This window comes from Protopterus annectens, chromosome 4.part0 (assembly GCF_019279795.1).
Source record: "Protopterus annectens isolate FY-2018-M chromosome 4.part0, PAN1.0, whole genome shotgun sequence".
Lineage (NCBI taxonomy): Eukaryota > Metazoa > Chordata > Ceratodontiformes > Protopteridae > Protopterus > Protopterus annectens.
The window spans coordinates 1,473,917,408-1,473,937,999 of NC_056733.1; the positions used below are offsets into that span (position 1 = coordinate 1,473,917,408).

At 42.7% G+C, this 20,592-nt stretch overlaps 1 protein-coding gene across 4 annotated transcripts in view; it reads left to right on the forward strand.

Moving 5' to 3' along the window:
- Positions 1–20,592, forward strand: part of LOC122799918 (PDZ and LIM domain protein 7-like) — a 1,210,551-nt gene that overhangs the window by 744,907 nt on the left and 445,052 nt on the right. For 2 of the 4 annotated variants that reach the window (XM_044069318.1, XM_044069317.1), the window contains exon 5: positions 9,939–11,197. The exons of 1 other annotated variant lie outside the window; for it this stretch is intronic. In XM_044069318.1, the coding sequence (XP_043925253.1) occupies positions 9,939–11,126 (1,188 nt within the window). In that variant the 3' untranslated portion in view covers positions 11,127–11,197. Of the gene's footprint in view, positions 1–9,938; positions 11,198–20,592 lie in introns of those variants that run through there. One more of the 4 variants, XM_044069316.1, reaches the window with a different exon arrangement.

Consider the following 20,592-nt stretch of genomic DNA (forward strand, 5'->3'; position numbering starts at 1 on the left):
CCCAGGCAGACAGATACTGGATCCCCTTTGAATGACACCATAAGCTTAGCCAATTGTTGAAGTCAATCATTTTATCCTTGTATTGTGGTATCATTCTGGGCGAAGGCAGGATGCTACTCAGGGCTAGGGTCATACCTGCCTGGGCCACATGATCCGAGAGCTCTTCCATGTCTCTTTTCATGTAGTCCAGGGAGGTACATCTCAAGTCATTCACTCCAACATGGACAATGACAGAGTCATATCTGTACTTGTTGTGGAGTGACTTGAGTTCATGCGTTATGTGGCGGATCCTGGTACCCGACAGGCACCTGACTGTAATTTTCTCCTTATTCAACATGGTGAGAGGGACATCAGTGTGCCGGACTATAGAGTCACCTATGACTGAAGTGTTAGGTACATTGTCTTGCCTTAGGGGCTGTTGCTGGGTGGCACACTGGTGTTGTGAACTATGTGACACATTGGTTGTGATTGGTGTTTGCGTTTCAGCTTCAGAGGTCTTTGTTGCTTGGGCAGGTTACAGTTAAGGGCCTCTGCATATGTGGATTTAGTGTTGCTATATGTGGGTGTTGGTGGTGCGGGTTTAGAAGGGCTATGTGTTGCTTGAGGTGTAGTGTGGGTGTTAACCTTCTCCTCTTGACTGTTTAGCACAATCTTGGGTGGAGAGAGCTTTGCTTCCATTTTGGCTATGTAAGTGCATCTCTCACAGGTTGTAGTGTTGGGTGGTAGGAGGAGAGGGTTGTCTGTGTACATGAGGCAATTGCTGCATTGCCCCAGTATGCCCAGATTCACCAGGTGGACAGGAGAAATCACCGGAAGCTGACCCTAGGACATGCCTGGTTTGGGGCTTTTTTTTTTTTTTTTTTTTTTTTTAGACAGATGTTTTAGACAGTGATGCTCACATGTAAATAATTGTGTTATGGATGTGACAACACTGGCTATTACGGAAACATTGTAGCTACCTTTAGCAGAAATCCTCCTCTGAGGAGCACATCACATCCTGTTAGTTGATTACAGATGCAAGTGTCTACAGATCTGTTTCCTTCTCTGGGTATATACTCACATATCCACCAGGACCATGAGCTCTGTTGGGCACAGACACCGACTCTCAAACAGAGTCATGTATCAATAGACTCTAATGCCACTATCAACATGATCAGGATATAATCAGATAGTGTGAGCCATCACCTATGAAGCGGCTATTACACATGGGCAGCAGTCTCCTACATCTTACACTCCTACTGCAGATGTTATACTGGATTTAAAGATGATATGCAACCTGTTTCATTACCAGTGCTGTGCACTACCTTACATACAGTATGTGCAAGCGGCTGTTAGGTTGGAAGTGAGAGGTTGGGCTACACAAACCTGGTAGTTCAACCAGTGTGTCTCTACTCTCAATATCCATTCTATGTAGGTGTGCACATAGCCATTTGGCCCAGCCCTGTAACAAGGGCAGCCCTGTAACAAGGGTCACTACACAGTTGCATAACATGTACACATGCACGGCTGTTATTGCTTGCAAATGATACTAGAGGTCCAGCCCTGTAACAAGGGTCACTACACATTTGCATAACATGTACACATGCACAGCTGTTATTGCTTACAAACAATACTAGAGAGGTCCAGCCCTGTAACAAGGGTCAGTACACATTTGCATAACATGTACACATGCACAGCTGTTATTGCTTGCAAATGATGTTAGAGAGGTCCAGCCCTGTAACAAGGGTAGCTACACATTTGCATAACATGTACACATGCACAGCTGTTATTGCTTGCAAATGATACTAGAGAGGTGGATATTACATGTGTTATGTGCATGGATACCTGGCTCTTCCAATTATCTTTGCTATCATGCTGCTAAACTGTCAGCTGAATACAAATTATATGTATCCTGTTATTGAGTATTGTAATTGCCAGTAGACATAACTACTGTTTGCATAATATAACAGAACTGCTATGTAGAATAGAATAACAGATCTGCCTAAAATACTGTACATTACACAGTTATTGGCACAATGTCTCACAATGCACACCATATTTGCACGGTAAGCCCACCTTTTAACATGTTCATCTTACTTATACACCCATACATATGTCGACTGTTACAATATATCGACATATACTATCCCCTGTTATAGCACATACTTGTTGGACCAATCCTGGCTGGAAGCAAATTGGTGGGTTCCAAGCCCATATCATCCCTTGTGGTGTATGCAGAGTTTGCCGTGTGACCTACAGCAGATTACTACAAGCATTACTACTGCTTAACAATACATTGCTACAAGATAGCTATTTCCACTATATGCACTGATTACACTGTAATTCTTACAGTACAGGTACTACATACACACACATACTACATACCTTCTTAGTAATCGGAGGTGTTATTGACTAGTATAATTCTCGTTTTCAGTTCTTCTTTCAGTGTTTTGTACTGTCCTACAGGTAGATACAGATGGTTTGAATGTGTGACAAGGCAACCTTTTATAGTTGCAGATCAGTAACATGTGCTATCCCGATAACCAATTGATGTTCCTAAGTAACTAATTACATGCACATCAGCTGCACTGCTACTGCCTTAGCCAATACCATGGCTACAGTGGAGTATAATTGAGTACTCCACTTGGGCATTGTCCCTTTGCCTTATTTGTGAGGAAGACAGCGTGGAAGTGTTGTTTGGAATCTATTGCAACAACTGTATGATGACGAACAGTAATATATTGTGTGTAATGCCTAGAGGATTTGGTCTAAATATGAGTACTGCTGTTATATTTCTGAACATTGCTACTTGTACAGGGTTTGTCTGTACCTAATACTTCTGCATATGTTTCAGTCTGGCCAGGTTGTTTGACCAGCTCAAGGCTGCATAGCTATGCATATAATGTTAGGGGGTTTACAGTGTGCCTACCAGACATATTTAGTTTGGTGTTACTGTGTATCATACTGTGCTGATAATCAGTACTCAGTAACACTTCCGGGTGTACGAACCTTTCATCCCTCTGAAATGGAATTAGTTCATACAAACCCTATTACATCAGCAGCTGTTCAATTGTATAATGGCAATTATTTCACATAGGGCCATGTCAGTGTGTCTGTGTCCAGGTATGTTAAGGTTTCAGCAGATGTTGTACAGTAGTTGAATAATTGGTTATGGTATGACAGTATGTATTGATGTAATTGTTTTGGTTGTGGGGTAGATGTTGGTGGGTGTACATAGCACATGCAGGTGTGTAGGAACCCCTTTTATACAACGTCTATATGTGTGTGGGTGTTCTTTCCCTATGTGAACACCTATCCCTTAGTGGACTAATACTATGGCAATTGCAGGCTGATTCATTAAGGCACTATTAAATGCTTCCTGTATAGCATGCAGATGTCCTTCAAGGATGCATCTGCAGTCCTTACAAATGGGTTGTCCTGTCGTCAGGCAGCCCCTCGGTCGGCCGGATTCCAAAGTCTGGGTCTGGCCTCGGCTGGTGTCGCACTTCACCCGACGTCATAGCTGCAGTTATTCGGGTATAAAGGCATCAGCCGACGCCATTTTCCTCCGTCTTTCTTGCTGCGTGGCGCCCGAAGCAGAAGCTGTTCGCAAGTGCCGGTCGGTCAGAACCAGAGATTACTACTACCGAATAATTCTACTACTACCGAAGACTTCTAAAAAACTAAGTACCCCGTTGGGGACTCTTTCTTGCCTCAGCCGATGTCAGAAAAAGTGAATAACTGTTTAACTTGTGGGAAACAAATACCTCATAAAGATTTCCAGTCTTACTGCTTACCTTGTTTAGGCCCAGACCACGACGTAGCAGCTTGTCTAGCCTGTGCTTCTTTTAACCGACGGACGCTTAGACGTCGGTCGGAATTTGCTGAGGAGTTTTTCGGCTCCGATTTTGCGTACATTATGCCGTCGGATCCTCCAACTACGCAAATATCAAAAAAGCGCAAGGAAAAGGGCCGACACTCGTGGTCTGCGGTTTCGGCCGAAACCGCGGTTAGGCCAACCGCGAGTGTCTCGGTTTCGGCTGAAACTGAGCAAGCGGTTCTTCCTTCAGCAGAAAACTTACCTCCTACCGAGGCCTCTTCCAACCTCGTGGAATCGGCTTCTGATATCCCTCCTGCTCTTGCAGTTTCTCAGGAATTATCTGACACTATCCCCTTGGATATCTCTACCCCTGCACGTGGAGCTGCTAGGCCACCTGCATCCATGTCCATTAAGGCTTTTGCCAGGGCTAAAGCAGCTAAATCTACTAAATCTGTACCTGCTAAGACCCCCTCTCACAGGCCTAGCTCTAGTTCACAAATGCTTAGTCTAGCAGAGGATCTCATTTCTTTAATCCGGGGATCCCAATCTCACACAGACAGGGCCTCTCTCCCACCTCCAGAGAAGAGGCCTAGAGCAGAGCCCCCTGAGCCAGTTTCTACAGATGATTCCTCTGATGATTCAGATAATACAAACCCTCCAGAGGCTTCTTTCTCCCCTTATGAAGACTCTGATGCCGAAGAGTCCATCCCTTCTGCCTCTCCGCCTGAGGAATTTTCCTTTGGGGAAACCTTACATGCTATGAGGGAACAATTTCAGTGGCAGGGCCAGGATTTTTCAGACTCTAGAAAGAGGCTTAGAGCTTTTCTGCATTTACCCCAACATAGGCCTTTAGCCATACCTCCAGTTCTCTCTGTTGTAGATGATGCATTTAATGATGCTTGTACTGCTCCTGATTCTCTTCCTCCGGCCCCTACTAAGCCTGATAGGTACTACAGGGTCCCGGACACACATTACCATTTGTACAAGGCTCCTTTTGCAGATCCTGAGACTATCTCCCAGGGTCCTAAGGTTGTAGCAGCTACCTCTGCCAAAAACCCCCTCCCCTCTGAAAGGGAATCCAGATCCTTAGAGAGATGGGGTAAAAAAGTTTACACTTCTGCTACTCTTTCAGCTAGAGCATTGAACTGTCAATTCCACATGATCCAGTACCAAGAATTTATGCTAGACCAGTTAACCAAAAAGCTGTCCTCGGATGAACCATTAGACAAAAAATCTGTTCAGGAAATGGTGCATAACATTCAGCAGGTCAGTAACCATTCCTTAAAATGTGGCTATGATGCACTGGAGGCTTCCTTCAGATCAGCCATGACTGGCACAGTTATCAGAAGGCATGCATGGTTAAAAGAGCAGGCCTTTCCAGACCATGTGAAATCAAAATTACTAGATGCTCCCATGGACAAGATCAATTTGTTTGGCTCTCCTGCACAACAGGTGCTGAAGAAGATGGAAGAGAAAGCAAAATCTGTCCAAACAGTGAAAGATTTCTTACAGGTCCAACCTCCAAGGTTTAGCAGGAATTGGCCCGCCAAGAATTGGTCCTTTCCAGACTCCTCCAGAGCCCAGAGAGGCAGGAATAGGCGTTCAAGAGGCCGAAGTCAATCCAGGGGTGCCTACAGGGGACACCAGTGGCAGGGTAACAACCAGCGAGGTGCAGCCACAGACACAGCCACCACCACTACTACAGGACAATCACAGTGACTTGCCTCTAGCACCGCCTACCAGGGAACAACTAGAAGCACCCTTGGGCGGGAAGCTAGCTTTATTTTCAGTAAACTGGCATTACATCACAAGAGACAAGTGGATTTTGCAGACAATAGATCAAGGTTACAGGTTTCACTTCCATACTCTACCAGGGAAGAGAGGAATGCCAAACCTACCTCGAAATCAAAAGGCAGAAGCTCTAAAACAAATAACTCTATTATTAAAAATGAGAGCTGTGGAAAAGGTACCATCTATGGAGCAAGGACAGGGATTTTACTCCAGACTCTTCCTGGTACCAAGAAAAGAAGGCAAATGGAGACCTATTCTCGACCTGTCCGCTTTAAACACATTCCTCATTGTTCCAAAATTCAAAATGCTGACCCTACAGCAGCTTCTTCCCATGCTGGGCAAGGAGTCTTGGCTGGTAACTCTAGATCTCAAGGAGGCATACCTGCACGTCCCCATATGACCAAATTGCAGAAGATACCTCAGATTTCTTGCAGGATCAGAGCATTATCAATTCTCAGCATTGCCCTTTGGCTTATCTACTGCGCCCAGAGTGTTCACGAAATGCCTGGCATCAGTAATTGCTCACTGCAGGCTCCAGGAAATCCAAATCTACCCTTACCTGGACGACTGCCTGATACAAGCGGGCAACAGAATCAAGTTAACAGAAGACTTGAAAAGGGTCATTTACCTACTACAAGCCCTGGGATACACAGTCAATATAAAAAAGTCAAGGCTGATACCATCCCAAAGGATAACCTTCTTGGGTGCAGAGCTGGACACATCGAAGCAAATGGCATGCCTAACAGTAGAAAAACAGGAGCAACTCCCTCTATACTTCTTGGCATTAACAAAGCAGAACCATCTAACAGCAAGAAAAGTCCTGCAAGCCTTGGGTTTCATGGCATCCTGCATAATATTGGTTCCACATGCCAGACTGCATATGAGAAAGTTACAGTGGTACCTAAGGAATTTATGGTCTCAGCACAAGCACAGCCTAGAAACCCAAATTCCAATAATTCCATGCCTGAAGCAAGAATTCCAATGGTGGGCTCAGGCCTGTCAATCAAACAAAGGATTGCCCTTCCACAACACTCAACCAAGCCAAACCATCACCACGGATGCCTCAGACCTCGGTTGGGGGGCCCACATGCTGGACAAGTGCATACAAGGTTTATGGACTCAAGACCAGCTGCGCCTACACATAAATCAAAAAGAAATGCTGGCAGTAAAACTGGCAATCCAGACATTCAGACCATTTCTTCGACAAGGTCAACTGTTGATAAGGACAGACAACACCACAGTTATGTGGTACATCAACAAACAGGGAGGCACACATTCGTACCCTCTATGCCGGATGGCAATGGACCTCTGGAATGTGGCCCTGAGTTACAACATTCAGTGACAAGCAATTTTTGTACCAGGAAAAGAAAACATTCTGGCAGACATACTAAGCAGGACTACCACGGATGCCCACGAATGGATGCTGCATCCGGACATCTTCAAAACCATTACAAGAAAATGGGGACTCCCACAAATAGACTTATTTGCATCCCCATAATCACCAACTAAAGAAATTCTGCACCAGGACGTACCACCCACTTGCTTGGAAGGTGGACTCCCTATCTTTCAGTTGGAAAAACCTGACAGCATATGCATTCCCACCACTTCCTTTGATGCACAAGGTGCTATTGAAGATCAAAGAGGACCGTCCAAGGATCATTCTGATAGCTCCAGACTGGCCAAGACAACATTGGTACCCATTACTGAGGAGCATGTCTCGGGAACAAATATGGCCCCTACCCATTGTTCCCTTGCTGTTAACACAGAACAACTACAACACCCTGCATCCAAACCTGAAAACACTGCAGCTAACTGCCTGGAACATTGCATAAGAGCAAGTAACCCAAATCTATCCCAAAGGGTTAAAGACATTATCTTGGAATCTCGCAGACCCTCAACAAGGAAAAATCATTCCGCAAAATGGAAAAGATATTCCATTTGGAGTAATGCTAGAGGAGAGAAGGTGTCACTAGTAAACATAGCCAACATCCTGGAATACTTGGCAGAGCTCTTCCACAAAGGCCTGTCCTATTCTTCCATTAAGATTCATGCATCAGCTATTTCAGCAGAATACGACTTGGATCCTCCAGTTTTCTCACATCCTCTGCTCAGGCAGTTTCTCAGAGGAATTAAAAATGTAAAACCACCTAGGAAGCCACCATTGCCAGCATGGGACTTGAACTTTGTACTAGAAAAATTGACACTCCCTCCATTTGAACCAGCAGCAACAGCAGAACTACAATACTTATCATGGAAAACTGCTTTCCTACTGGCAATCACTTCAGTAAGAAGGGTATCTGAGCTACAGGCATTAATGGCAGTACAGCCCTTCCTGATCTTCCATCAAGATAGAGTGTCCATGAGAACAAATCCTACTTTTATGCCTAAGGTGGTCTCCAAAGTATCTTTGAATCAGGCTATCCACCTATCTACATTCTTCCCCAACCCACAGAACAGGGGAGAAAGACTGCTACATACCTTGGATGTGCATAGACAATTACGCTACTACCTGGACAGGACCAAGTGCAATAGAAAAACTGACCAGCTACTGGTAGCATATGCAACAGGAATGGAAGGAAAAGCAATTTCTAAACAGACAATCTCTAAGTGGATAGGAAATTGTATTAGATTTTGTTACTCCTACCATGGGAAGAAAACTCCAGAAAACATCAGGCCTCACTCTACAAGGGCTACAGCCACTACCACAGCTTTTCTTCGAGGAGTGGCTACCAAAGACATTTTAGAGGCTGCTACTTGGAGCTCCGTGCATACATTTGCCAAGCATTATAATTTACCTCTATACTCTAGATCCCGAGCTGGTTTTGCCACTGCTGTTTTGCAAGGGATCTTAACTACACCATAATTTCTTTTCTCCTCCTCCCCCAGTTTGGCTATGGTATTCTACCCATTTGTAAGGACTGCAGATGCATCCTTGAAGGACATAGTACAGTTTTGTACCGACCATAAATGTAGATGTCCGATAGGAATGCATCTGCAGTCAGGATTACCCACCCTCCTTCCCCTCTGTGGTACTCCTAGGGTATTTGCCCATCTTGTAGCTAGCTGGGGGAATCTATTATGGTGTATTTGTTTGTATATATATATATATGTACATACATGCTTATTTTTTGTTGCTCTCTACTATTTGGAATCATTTGCAATTATCCAAATTTTGCCTTCCTAGAGGGCACCTGGCATCTGGGGCAAGAAACACTGAGGAAAATGGCGCCGGCTGATGCCTTTATACCTGAATAACTGCAGCTATGACGTCGGGTGAAGTGCGACACCAGCCGAGGCCAGACCCAGACTTTGGAATCCGGCCGACCGAGGGGCTGCCTGACGACAGGACAACCCGTTTGTAAGGACTGCAGATGCATTCCTATCGGACATCTACATTTATGGTAGGTACAAAACTGTACTGTACTGTTAGTCCTTGAATCCTTTTGGCAATACATCGGAATGTAATAAAGTTTTGCAAAATGAAAGCTGTCTGTGTATTTCTGTCATGGACATTTGCAGTCATTGCAGTTATGTTGGTGACTGTGTCCATAGAACATATTTGTAATGGTGCATTGGCATATACTCTTCATATGTTATGTTCATATTGTTTGGGGGGGGGCAGAATGTGTGATTGCTATGGTCCATGTTATACTCTGATATGAACACTTCAGATGCTGTCTACAGACATGTATGTATGTGTGTGTGTGTGTGTGTGTGTATATGTATATAGATATATATATATTATTGCATACTTTTATCTGTACCTCCATAGATGTGTAGATGTTTTTAACCTATCTATATATCTACATGTATATGTAGACCTGTTTATATCGACATGTCTCTATGTATATATCTCTCTCTCTCTCTCTCTATATATATATATATATATATATATATATATATATATATATATATATAATGAGCATACACCTTTAATTTTTAAAGGTTCCTTATATGTTTTTGGTGTTCTTATTTTAATTAAATCCGTTTTATTGGGTTTGAACATTTTATTAAGTTATTTCATATGTTCCTTTTTGATCATTGTTGAAGGGAACTGTGACATGCTATGGTATTTTTATGGATACTTCACATTTAAAATGCTTGAATATTTTATGAACAGGAAGTGATGTATCTAATTTATGTGCTTAATTGATTTGTATTTAAATAGGATCAAAAGGCTTGTGGCGCTTTCGATTCCTATACCTCTTAAGAAGCTACTCAATTGCAGTGGCAAAAACGTTTTTTTATTGTTTCCAATAAACCTACGTTAAGGTCTTCGTGGTTTGGTGGATTTTTTGGCACTCCTTCTGTGTACTTCTAAAGTCTGTGTTTGCTGTTTTTTCGATAGTTTGCTATGACATCGGAGCGCCTACCGAGTCCAACCAGCCCGAACATTTTTGGGTCTAACAGCCCAGTGAATACTGACATCACTTCCTTACTACTTTCCGTCTCACAGAGACTAGACGTGCTTAATTCGCGTCTGGATGTATTGGAAAGGAGCGGTGCTAAAGCTCCTCATTTGGCTTCGTTTTGTGGACACGTTAATGCTGTGAATGAAACTGCTTCAGGCTCCTCACAGAGTATACCAGCAGGCCAGCCAGTCCGGACGGATAGCAGCTTAATTTGCCCAACGGAACACGAAGATGCACAACGAAATGCTTCTAATAGATTCCCGATTCAGGGGACTGCACTTATTGGTGTGACTTCAGCGGCTGAATGGATTTCCAATTCAGGTGACTTTTTTTCTTTTCTCAGACCGCTTAGGAATGATCCGCCGGTGCCAGTATCAGATTGTGCTACTGGGCAAGGTGATAATATTCCAGACAAACTTAAGGACTTGGACTTTTTGACTTTAAAAATTAGAAAGTTACAACTTGAAGTCGCCTACTTCAAGCAATGTATTGCTGAGGGCTTGGTCCCGAAGGGGTTAAGGAACAACTTTTCCCCTTCTAACCTTATTTTGGATAAAGCTTTTCATGTTGATTTAATGGGCTTATTCCAAAAGCAGGGTATGGAATTGCTTGAGTTGATTGTGAAGCATTATTCAGCTAACATTGACAAACTTACTGCTGAGATTAACTTTTTGGACCAAGAAATCAGAATGGATGCTTATTTTGATAAGTTTAAATTTGATCACGCACGCATCTTTTCTAGCATAGATGCGTACATGACTAAGATTAAAACTCAAAAATCTAAAAAACTATTTAGAGATAGGCAAGCTTACGAACAAAAGAAAGCCTACCCGAAATTGAAATGTTTTGATTGTGAAAGTGAGGCTGCCGCTTTGGGTGGTAACCATACTAGCCGAACGAACTCTCCCCAAAATGTTGAAAGGGTGGAGCCTGCAGTTGTAGAGAATGAGAATGCCCCAATGAGAAGTAATAGAAACATAAATAAGGCGGGCAATAGACAGACACAGACTGGGAACATTGATAACAGGACCCAAGAGACTGATGTTAACAATTCTAATCAGACTTTTTTAGGGAGCCAGTACAATCAGGGTTTCAAGAAGAAGAACAGGAATCGGAAATATTAGGTAGTACTACTACACTTTATTCCGAGGCTGGGGGTCCCTCAATTTTACATAACATGAAAGGTGATTTTACCATATACAACTATTCTACGTTAACTTTTGAACCTGAACTAATCGAGCTTCTTGCCTTAGGTAACACTTTTGTGCCCTCTAGGCGCCTAGATATAGCTAAGGTTCTAATAGATTTGAAATGTTACGTTAGAAAGTTAAACTTAAAACTGCTTTTCAACAACTCTGATGATGGAATGTGCACTGGTTTAAAAATGCCTAGTTCTTTCAACCCACCTGTACATGTAGTCTTACGCATGTTTGAAAATGCATGCGAATTAGACATTAGACATTTGGAGAAATCTCAGTTGGGTAGAAATAATTCCTTTAATATTTCTAAGGAACAACTACTAGCCCTTAACCGATTAAGTGATTTTTCAGTTAGGGTCATGAAACCCGACAAAGGTGGGGGGCTTGTGATTTTGGAGAATAGTCAATACTCTGAAAAAATGTTACGTATTTTGGATACCCCTGCCTATGAATATTCATCTCTTAACGAAATGAACATCAATAACCAAAGGACTAGAGGGTACTATAGGGATTTATTTATAGAAGGTAGGATTGATTTAGACACCTATGAATATATAGCTATTTCCCAACCTAGAGTACCAGTTATGTTTGGGATCCCCAAGGTCCACAAAAACCTTGAGGACCCTCCTATGAGAGCTTTAGTGGATGGAAGGTCGTCTATCTCGAACCCATGTGCTCAATACATTGATTTTTTACTCTCGAAGTACTTAAAGGTTATCCCAAGTATTTGTAGGGATTCATGGCATTTTTTGTCAAACATCAACCAAATTGGTTTCGACGAGGGTTTCAATTTCATCACAGTAGATGTAGTTGATTTGTACACCTCTATTCCTCATTTAGAGGCCACTGAATGGTTGGAGCTTTTATTGATTGAGTTAAAAGCCCCTAGGAATGAAATCAACAATGTGACAGAGTTACTGGACATAGTGTTATCATCCAATTTCTTTATATTTGAGGGTGAGGTCTTTATCCAAAAGCACGGGGTAGCAATGGGTTCCCCCTGCGGTGCTATAGTGGCCAACCTGTTTATGGCATTTTGGGAGAAACAATTTGTAGTTAATAACCCAGTTTGGAAAGGTAAAATTGGCTACTACACCCGATTTTTGGATGATATATTTATCCTTTTTAAAGGGGATGCCCATCAAGCAGAGGAATTCGTGGGCTACCTCAATGGAACTATGACCTTCCTTAAATTTACATATAAATTCTCCAAAGAGGAAACTAACTACCTTGACATAAAACTGAAAAAGGATTTACGTAATAAGAAATTTGTTTCCAGTATTTTCCGAAAAGATTCTTATGTTAACTCTTTCCTACACTTCTCCAGCTCCCACCCTTATAAATTGAAGAGGGCTATTATTAAAGGTCAGTTAGTTAGGGCCGTGAGAATGTGTAGTGAAAACAGAGATTTTGAGGACGAATGTGTTTTACTCACTGAATTTTTCACTGAACGAGGGTACCCTATTAACATCATACAAGAACTGGTAAATGAAGTTTCGGTTAAGAGATCAAATGGTTTTTATGAACCACTGATACACATTAACCAGGTGAATGTACCTGCAAACACTGAAAGAGGATCTGAGAGTATTACCATTGATAGCTTTAGGGATTCCAACATAGAGCAGCCCCCCAAGAATTACCCCCTTAGTTTCATAACCACTTTTAGTCTGGATTCTAGACAAATATCAGAGATTATTAGAAAGAATTGGTATTTCATTACTACTAATTCTTTTCTGGTTGAGAAACTAGGGGCAAAACCAAAGATAGTATTTAGAAGGGGTAAGAACCTCAAAGAATTATTACAAAGAAATAAAACCAGTGACTCTTTTAATAGAGCTAAGGGCTGTTTTAGGTGTGGAAGATGTAATTGCTGTAACGTTATAATGCAGGCAATTCTGTCACTTTTGGTTACAAAAAATATGAAATTACCAGTAAGATCAACTGTGAAACAAAATCAATTATATACATGGCCTTTTGTGTTTGCTGCCCAGCCTTTTACGTTGGGAAAACCGACAGAAAGTTTAGGGAAAGGGTTTACCAACACTGTTATGCCATAAAGAATGGGAAAACAGAAAACGCATTAGCGAAACATGTAGTTAACTACCCAGGCCATAATTTTGTTTTCATGGGCATTGACTGTATACCAAATTCTATTAGAGGTGGGCCAGTATCTCTTTTATTAGAAATTCGAGAGTTGGAATGGCAACTAAAGGTAAACACTTTCAATTTTCCAGGACTAAATGAAAGCTGTAATATTGCCCCAGTTCTAAAATACAGAGCATACTTAAGATAATTCCCTTTACAAATTTTGTATGGTCCATTTTATGTATGTTATTGACTTTATATCGTAAGTACATATCTATGCCATATATATTTTTTTAAACCATACTATCTTGGTAAAGTGTCACAGATTTAAATGGTGACAATTGAATATATGTTCAAATTTAGAACTTTGGTAACATATAAGAATGTTCTTCTACCGTTAGGTTACATTAATTAAATAAAAACTAAAACTATAATAGAATTTTTAAAGGTTCCTTATATGTTTTTGGTGTTCTTATTTTAATTAAATCCGTTTTATTGGGTTTGAACATTTTATTAAGTTATTTCATATGTTCCTTTTTGATCATTGTTGAAGGGAACTGTGACATGCTATGGTATTTTTATGGATACTTCACATTTTAAAATGCTTGAATATTTTATGAACAGGAAGTGATGTATCTAATTTATGTGCTTAATTGATTTGTATTTAAATAGGATCAAAAGGCTTGTGGCGCTTTCGATTCCTATACCTCTGAAGAAGCTACTCAATTGCAGTGGCGAAAACGTTTTTTTATTGTTTCCAATAAACCTACGTTAAGGTCTTCGTGGTTTGGTGGATTTTTTGGCACTCCTTCTGTGTACTTCTAAAGTCTGTGTTTGCTGTTTTTTCGATACACCTTTAATTGGGTACATGGCGGGTTGTCCTATTTCAACACATTCCTCCCTTTTGAGTTTTAACCTGTCTGCATACACAACTGGGATAGGTACATCCCAGGTAGCTTAGTGTTGGGTGCTCTGAGGATGGAGTACATGGTTGCGGGTTCTACTCCTGGAAGGTGTTATTATTTTACTTCTCAGAGTAGGCATTGGTGGGCAAAGTCTGAATAACGCACATTTATGCGGTTGTAAGCAGGTTTGCCCATGGTCTGCGTGATGTTAAGCAAAGGTTAAACCTGTGAAGCGCTTCTCCATTTACCGTGTTTCAGCGCCGCTTATCGCGCAAACCCGTGGAAACCCACTTACAACTTCTTAAGGGAGCTTTAATCCACCTCCATCCAACAGCCCTTATTCTGGCCCTCAAAATAACCTAACGGCCCTTGCAGGTCTTGAACCTGGGACCATGAACACCACAGTCACTGACTTTACCACTAAGGCATCTGAGATATGTACAAATGTTATGGTGTTTAGAATATACATTGTACTACAGACCTACAGACATTCCTCACTACTGAAAACAAATGTGACAGTCAGTTGGTGTGCATCTGTCTGATACATGTTAATGTACATATGTTTGTGAAATTAGGTGTTGCAATGTGACATGACAGAGAGTATTATGAAAGAGAAATGTTCTTGCTTTGTGTCCTTTTTATATTGTCCCCATACTCCATGTATACCCCTCCAGTTCACTTATTGGACATCCAACCCAGGCCCTCCTTGATGCACGATTGCATTACTCCTCATTCCTCCTCCACCCCAATCTTCACATACACAACAACCACCCCTACTATGGTGAATTAGGTTAATATTAATTGTTATAATACCAGACCTGCATGTGTTTTGTGTACACTCCAATTCCTTTGGAGGGCTTCTGTGTCACGAAGTGTGTTCATAGATGTTTATATATATATATATATATATATATATATATATATATATATATATATATATATATATAGCTATTAATGTAACTGTATATATATATATATATATATGTGTGTGTGTGTGCAGACATTACTGACATGCATATATTTAATACATATATATATATATATATATATATATATATATATATATATATATATATATATATATATATTTCGTATTAGTTTGTAACAGTAATACATATGTAGACTGGAATGTGTACTGTACATATGTACACAAAGTGGCTGTCCCATTTGTGGTCATTACAGTGAAATGCATATGGTATAAGCTGTAGTGTCAAGACCATGAAACATGTATACACCTCGGATGACTTATTGGTAAGTCCCATGACTGTAGTGTGCATGGTCCAGGGTTCAACACCTGCGATGTTTTACAAATGTTTTTTACTCCAGAATAAGGCTCATTTAAGCAGTTGTAAGCATGTTTAAAAGTGTTTGTGTGACATTATAGCAGCAGTTAAACACAGTTAAACTTTTTAACATATAATCTGTGCGTGCAAACACAGCCACATCCGCTAACTACTCAGGATATATACATGTCAGTGAAGTAACATTTCACTATGTGCTGACATAACATTACATTCTCTGTTGACTGTACTCTCCAGCACACGTGGGTTTATATGGTTGTTTTGAATGTTTATTATACAGACTATTACTACCTATATATGCAAGCTGTGGTTAATGTATACTTTTGAACATGATAAACATCCCTGTCTTTATTGGGATTGGAACCTCGAATGCACAGATACTATGCAGATGATGTAACCATTACACTGACATTAACGTTCCTTCCGCCTATTTCCTATTTAGATGATTTCTATGTGTAAGCTAGGCTAAGCAAAGGGCGGAGGCCCCCAAACTCACTGAGCTTCATGTAGTCTTGAAATAACAACATTTAAGAAATATACTGTGAGACAATACATTACATTCCTAACTACATTAGGCTTAGCCCCTCACTGACACACTTCAAGGGATGTTGTGTGAATGGGTAACAGAATATACACCCCTGGGATCATGTGTCCCAGAACCATACAGCCAGGGGGTGGGGAGCCTGTCCAGTTTGATAGCTGCGAGACCTGTTGGGGGAATTGAATGGTGTTGAATTGTCACATTAACATGCCCTCTTTAGATCCCTAAGTGCCCCTATCACCCTCCACAACCCCAGTCTTCAACAGCTTCCAGCAACTCTGCCTGGAATTGCTTCATTGCCTATGCTTGACAGAGGCTCAGTTACTTCACCAGTGGTGTGGGGAAAGCCAACAAACTGTAGCTATGCTTCTAATTGCCCTTGGGCAGATAGGTAGTAGGCTATCTGTAAACCTCTAATGTGCAGGCCATCACAGCCATAATATGTGAATAAACAGACCTTCAGATCACAATATACAGTGAGAAATCACCATGTAGTCAGGAAACAGTTAAGTACAGCAAGAACATATAGAACACTGATACTTAGTCACTCCAAATGCCTATCTTGGAGGCTAGAAGGCTTATATAAGTTTAAGGTTTTCTATTGCTTACCAGTAGGTTACCTACAGGAGAAATGAAAAACAAGCACAGATGGGGAACATGCATGCAATGATACCATACCAGCCTATGTGTCAGCCTTAGGCTTTGGAATACTGGCCAAGGCTATTGGCACCCCCATGGTGCCTTGTTTAGGAGAGTCTCGAAGGTGAATACCAGCTCCATAAACAGCACAATAGCAGATCCAGGGGGGTTGTGATCACAACATGCATGCACTCACAGCACTCCTCAGGATGGACAACATCAACATCTGTGCAGTAACTGAGATCTGTCTTAAGGCTCCTGAGAGCACACCAGCACTACCAGACTACAACCCATACCACACATTTCAGCCACAGAACATGGACTGACAGACATGGAAGGGCTGTATCTATATTCATCAGGGATACCTACACCTCCAGGTTAGTGGGGCAGCATACCTCTGAGGTCATCCATGTGCAGCTAACATCAGCCACAACTGCAATGTAAACTGTGGCCTGCTATGGATCACCCTCCATAACCCAGGACCACCACTCTGCCTACCTTGAGACAGTGGACAACATGACAGTCCTAATGCACAGCCTGGCATTGGTCGATGTCAACTACCATACCATTAACTGGGAAACTTACTCCGGTACTCACTTCCAGGCCCAGCTCTTCCTGGAATTTATCACCTCATATGCCCTGTATCAGGTGTTAACCTCCCTAACATGGGGTGGAAACTACTAGAAGTGGTCATCACCAACATGGGCAAAAGGTGCACCACAGCAGAGGTTAACCGGTCACTGGTTAGATCTGACCATGAACTATTCACTGTTTCCACACCCAAGCATCTCCCCCACCTACAGATACCACAGTGTATACCTTTCCTACAGCTAAATTTGCACTACTAGTGACAGGGGTGGGGGGCTTTCACAGCCCTCACACTAAGAGAAAACACTGCTCAAGATACAGACAGATTTACAAATGCAGTCTATAAGCACCTACACGGATGTATGGATCATGCCATCACTGGTAAACCAAGACTCACTCCTCCTAGACAAGGACACTGGTCTGGTGGACCTCTGCAATAAACAGGGTATACTATAGAAGTAGGACAGTGTTCCAGACAAACGGCAAATCCCAGGAAGGGCAGACATCCGTGACCACTATTAGTATGATACATAGGTCCCTCATGACATCATCCAAGGCTAACATCAGCAGGAGAATATGCAGAGATTCGAAAGATAACCACAAAGCCTTCTTTGGCTATGTCGGGGATCTACGTGGTGACACACAGATTTGCACTGTGCCGGTGAAATATAGCACAAAATATGCTGACCCTACTGATATTGCCAACATCCTTGCAGATGCATTCAGTGCATACTTCATCCCCTAAAGAGCCCACAACACTACTCGAAAGGTACAGTATCCCACACATCAGAGACACACAGGTGGAAATGGCCCTATCTAACAGCAGAACACAGCATCAATGGAAGCAGATGTTGTCCCAGACTGCATCTTGCAAACTGTACAAGACAACCTGTCCCCCACCTAATTAAGCTTTCCTACTTCAGCCTCTCCAAAGGCTACATGCCCATACAATGGCGTGTGGCAACGATTATTCCACTCCATCAAGGTGGAATCACAACTAACCATGGTAACTACCACCCCATAAGCCTGACTAGCCTGGTTTGCAATGGTATGGTTCGCATCCTCATGGCACTCATTAACAAAGACATTGGTAACCTCCGAACACGTGACCCAACCCAGGTCAGCATGGTTGAGTGCAGTTCATGCCTACTGAACCTGTTTGATGTCTTACATACAGTCACCAAGATGTTAGATGATGGGGGAGGTGGTTCACACATACTACCTGGACCTTGCCAAGGCTTTTGACACCATGCCCCACTCAGGTATTACTGATAAACACACCAGCCTGTACATACACCCATACATCACAGGTTGGGTTAACAACGGGCTTACACACAGAACCCACATGGTGCAACTAGCGGTCTCCAGGTCCAACTCTTGACCAGTCCCGACTAATGTTCCACAGGACTCGGTCCTGGGAGCCCTACTGTTTGGCATATACATCTCAGAGGTACAGGCAAACACAGGTGGATACGGCAGAACATGTTTGGCAATGACTGCGAACTGGGAGCCATGATTGATAGTCCAGCTGACACAGACATCCCTCAAGGGCCCTCACGGAGAAAGTCACAGGGTGCCAACATCATGGCCTCCAGCCAAGTGCCACTTACTGCATGGTCATTCCATTGTGAAATTGGCACCCACATATTAACACATAAGTGACAGCCACTTTAATACGGACAAGGTAATGGGGTATCTGGGGACTAAGGTAGATAGTGATCTCCCCTTTGACAATCATATCTCCACAGTAGTTAAGGCATCCTTCTATGTAGGCCATCTGATTACTAAAGGATTCCCATCTAGACATACTGGGGTTATAGTGCCCCTTTACTCATCACTCATCAGTCCCATCATAGGGTATAATAGCACATGTGGGATGTACCTCAGAAGACACTTCCAACAGCTGGGAGGTCCATGAATGTACCTCGCCAAGGGAAATACTGGCCTCCAACATATGGCCTATGCAGCCAGACTGAATAAACTCCTGCTTTACTCAGTGGCATCTCGTTTACCCAGAGATGATATCCGCTGGCCAACACAGCCATGTCGAACTCAGGCTTGATGGATATGCTCCACCTATGGGCATCCATGTCACAGTGAGCCACACACTGTAGTGAGCTGAACCTTGCCACAGCCATAACTGGAAGATGCTGGAGGGACAGCTTCCTGTCACAGACAAACCCCATACTTTGGAACAACATCCCTAACTACATTATACAGAGCCCCTCACTAACACTGTGCAAGAGAAACCTTGAAGAGTGGATGGGGAACAGTAGATGCACCCCTAGGGATCCTGCCATTAGATTTGCTCCACAGAGGGACAGTTAATGAATCAATGGGGTGGCAAAAGCTGACACATTTTGGCTGGGCTTATGAATGGCCTCTGGCAATTGGCCAAGTACCTACCTATGAATCTATACATAAAGTATCTGCATATGCTGATAGCCCAATTTACTGTTCAGGTGTTGACTTACCTTGTGCCAATGGCTGTTGCATGTGCAATAGTTGAGGGCTGCCTACGTTGGAAGCACACAGTAGACTGCCTATACATGACAATTTACAGGTAGTCTTGTGTGTGTGCCATCCATTTTTACTGTGTGTGCAGGTGGAGAAAGGTGTCCGTCCCTAGGTGCCTACACTGTCAGAGTGTGCTATACGTTCCCTCTTTGCCAAGTCATGGGCATACTGGGCACACCTCCGTCTGCCTGCTGGGGCTGGCTCAGGGTGTTCATGGTCTGAGTACCTCTGTGCCTGTGGGGCCCTTGGCAGTGGTGGTGGGCTGTGTGGGCCTTCACCATTCTGTCCCTGCTGCAGCTGTTTCCACAGGACCATATTGTGTAGCATGGCACACACTATGAAGATGTGGGCACATGTGCCTGGAGAGTACTGCAAGGCTCCACCAGATATGTCCAAGCAATGGAACCATGATTTCAGCATCCCAGACACACGCTCTATGATGATTCTGGTTTGTGCGTGTGCCTTATTATGGTTTTCCTGCATGGGTGTGTATGCATTTCTGATGGGAGTCATCATCCACGGTTCCAGTGCATAGCCAGCATCCTCCACCAGGTGGCCATTTGGGATGTCCCCCCTGGCAAATAACCAATACATCTGTGAGGCATGCCAGATGTGGGAGTCGTGATAGCTTTCAGGGCTGCCAGCACACACATCCATGATAATGCCCTGGACATTGAACATGACCTGGCAGTTAATGGAGGGGTATCACTTGTGGTTTATGTAGCGCCTACCCTGCTTACCGGGTGGTGACTTGATGTGTATGTGCATGCAGTGTATTGCACCCAGTACCTCCAGGTGTTCTGCCACATGATGGA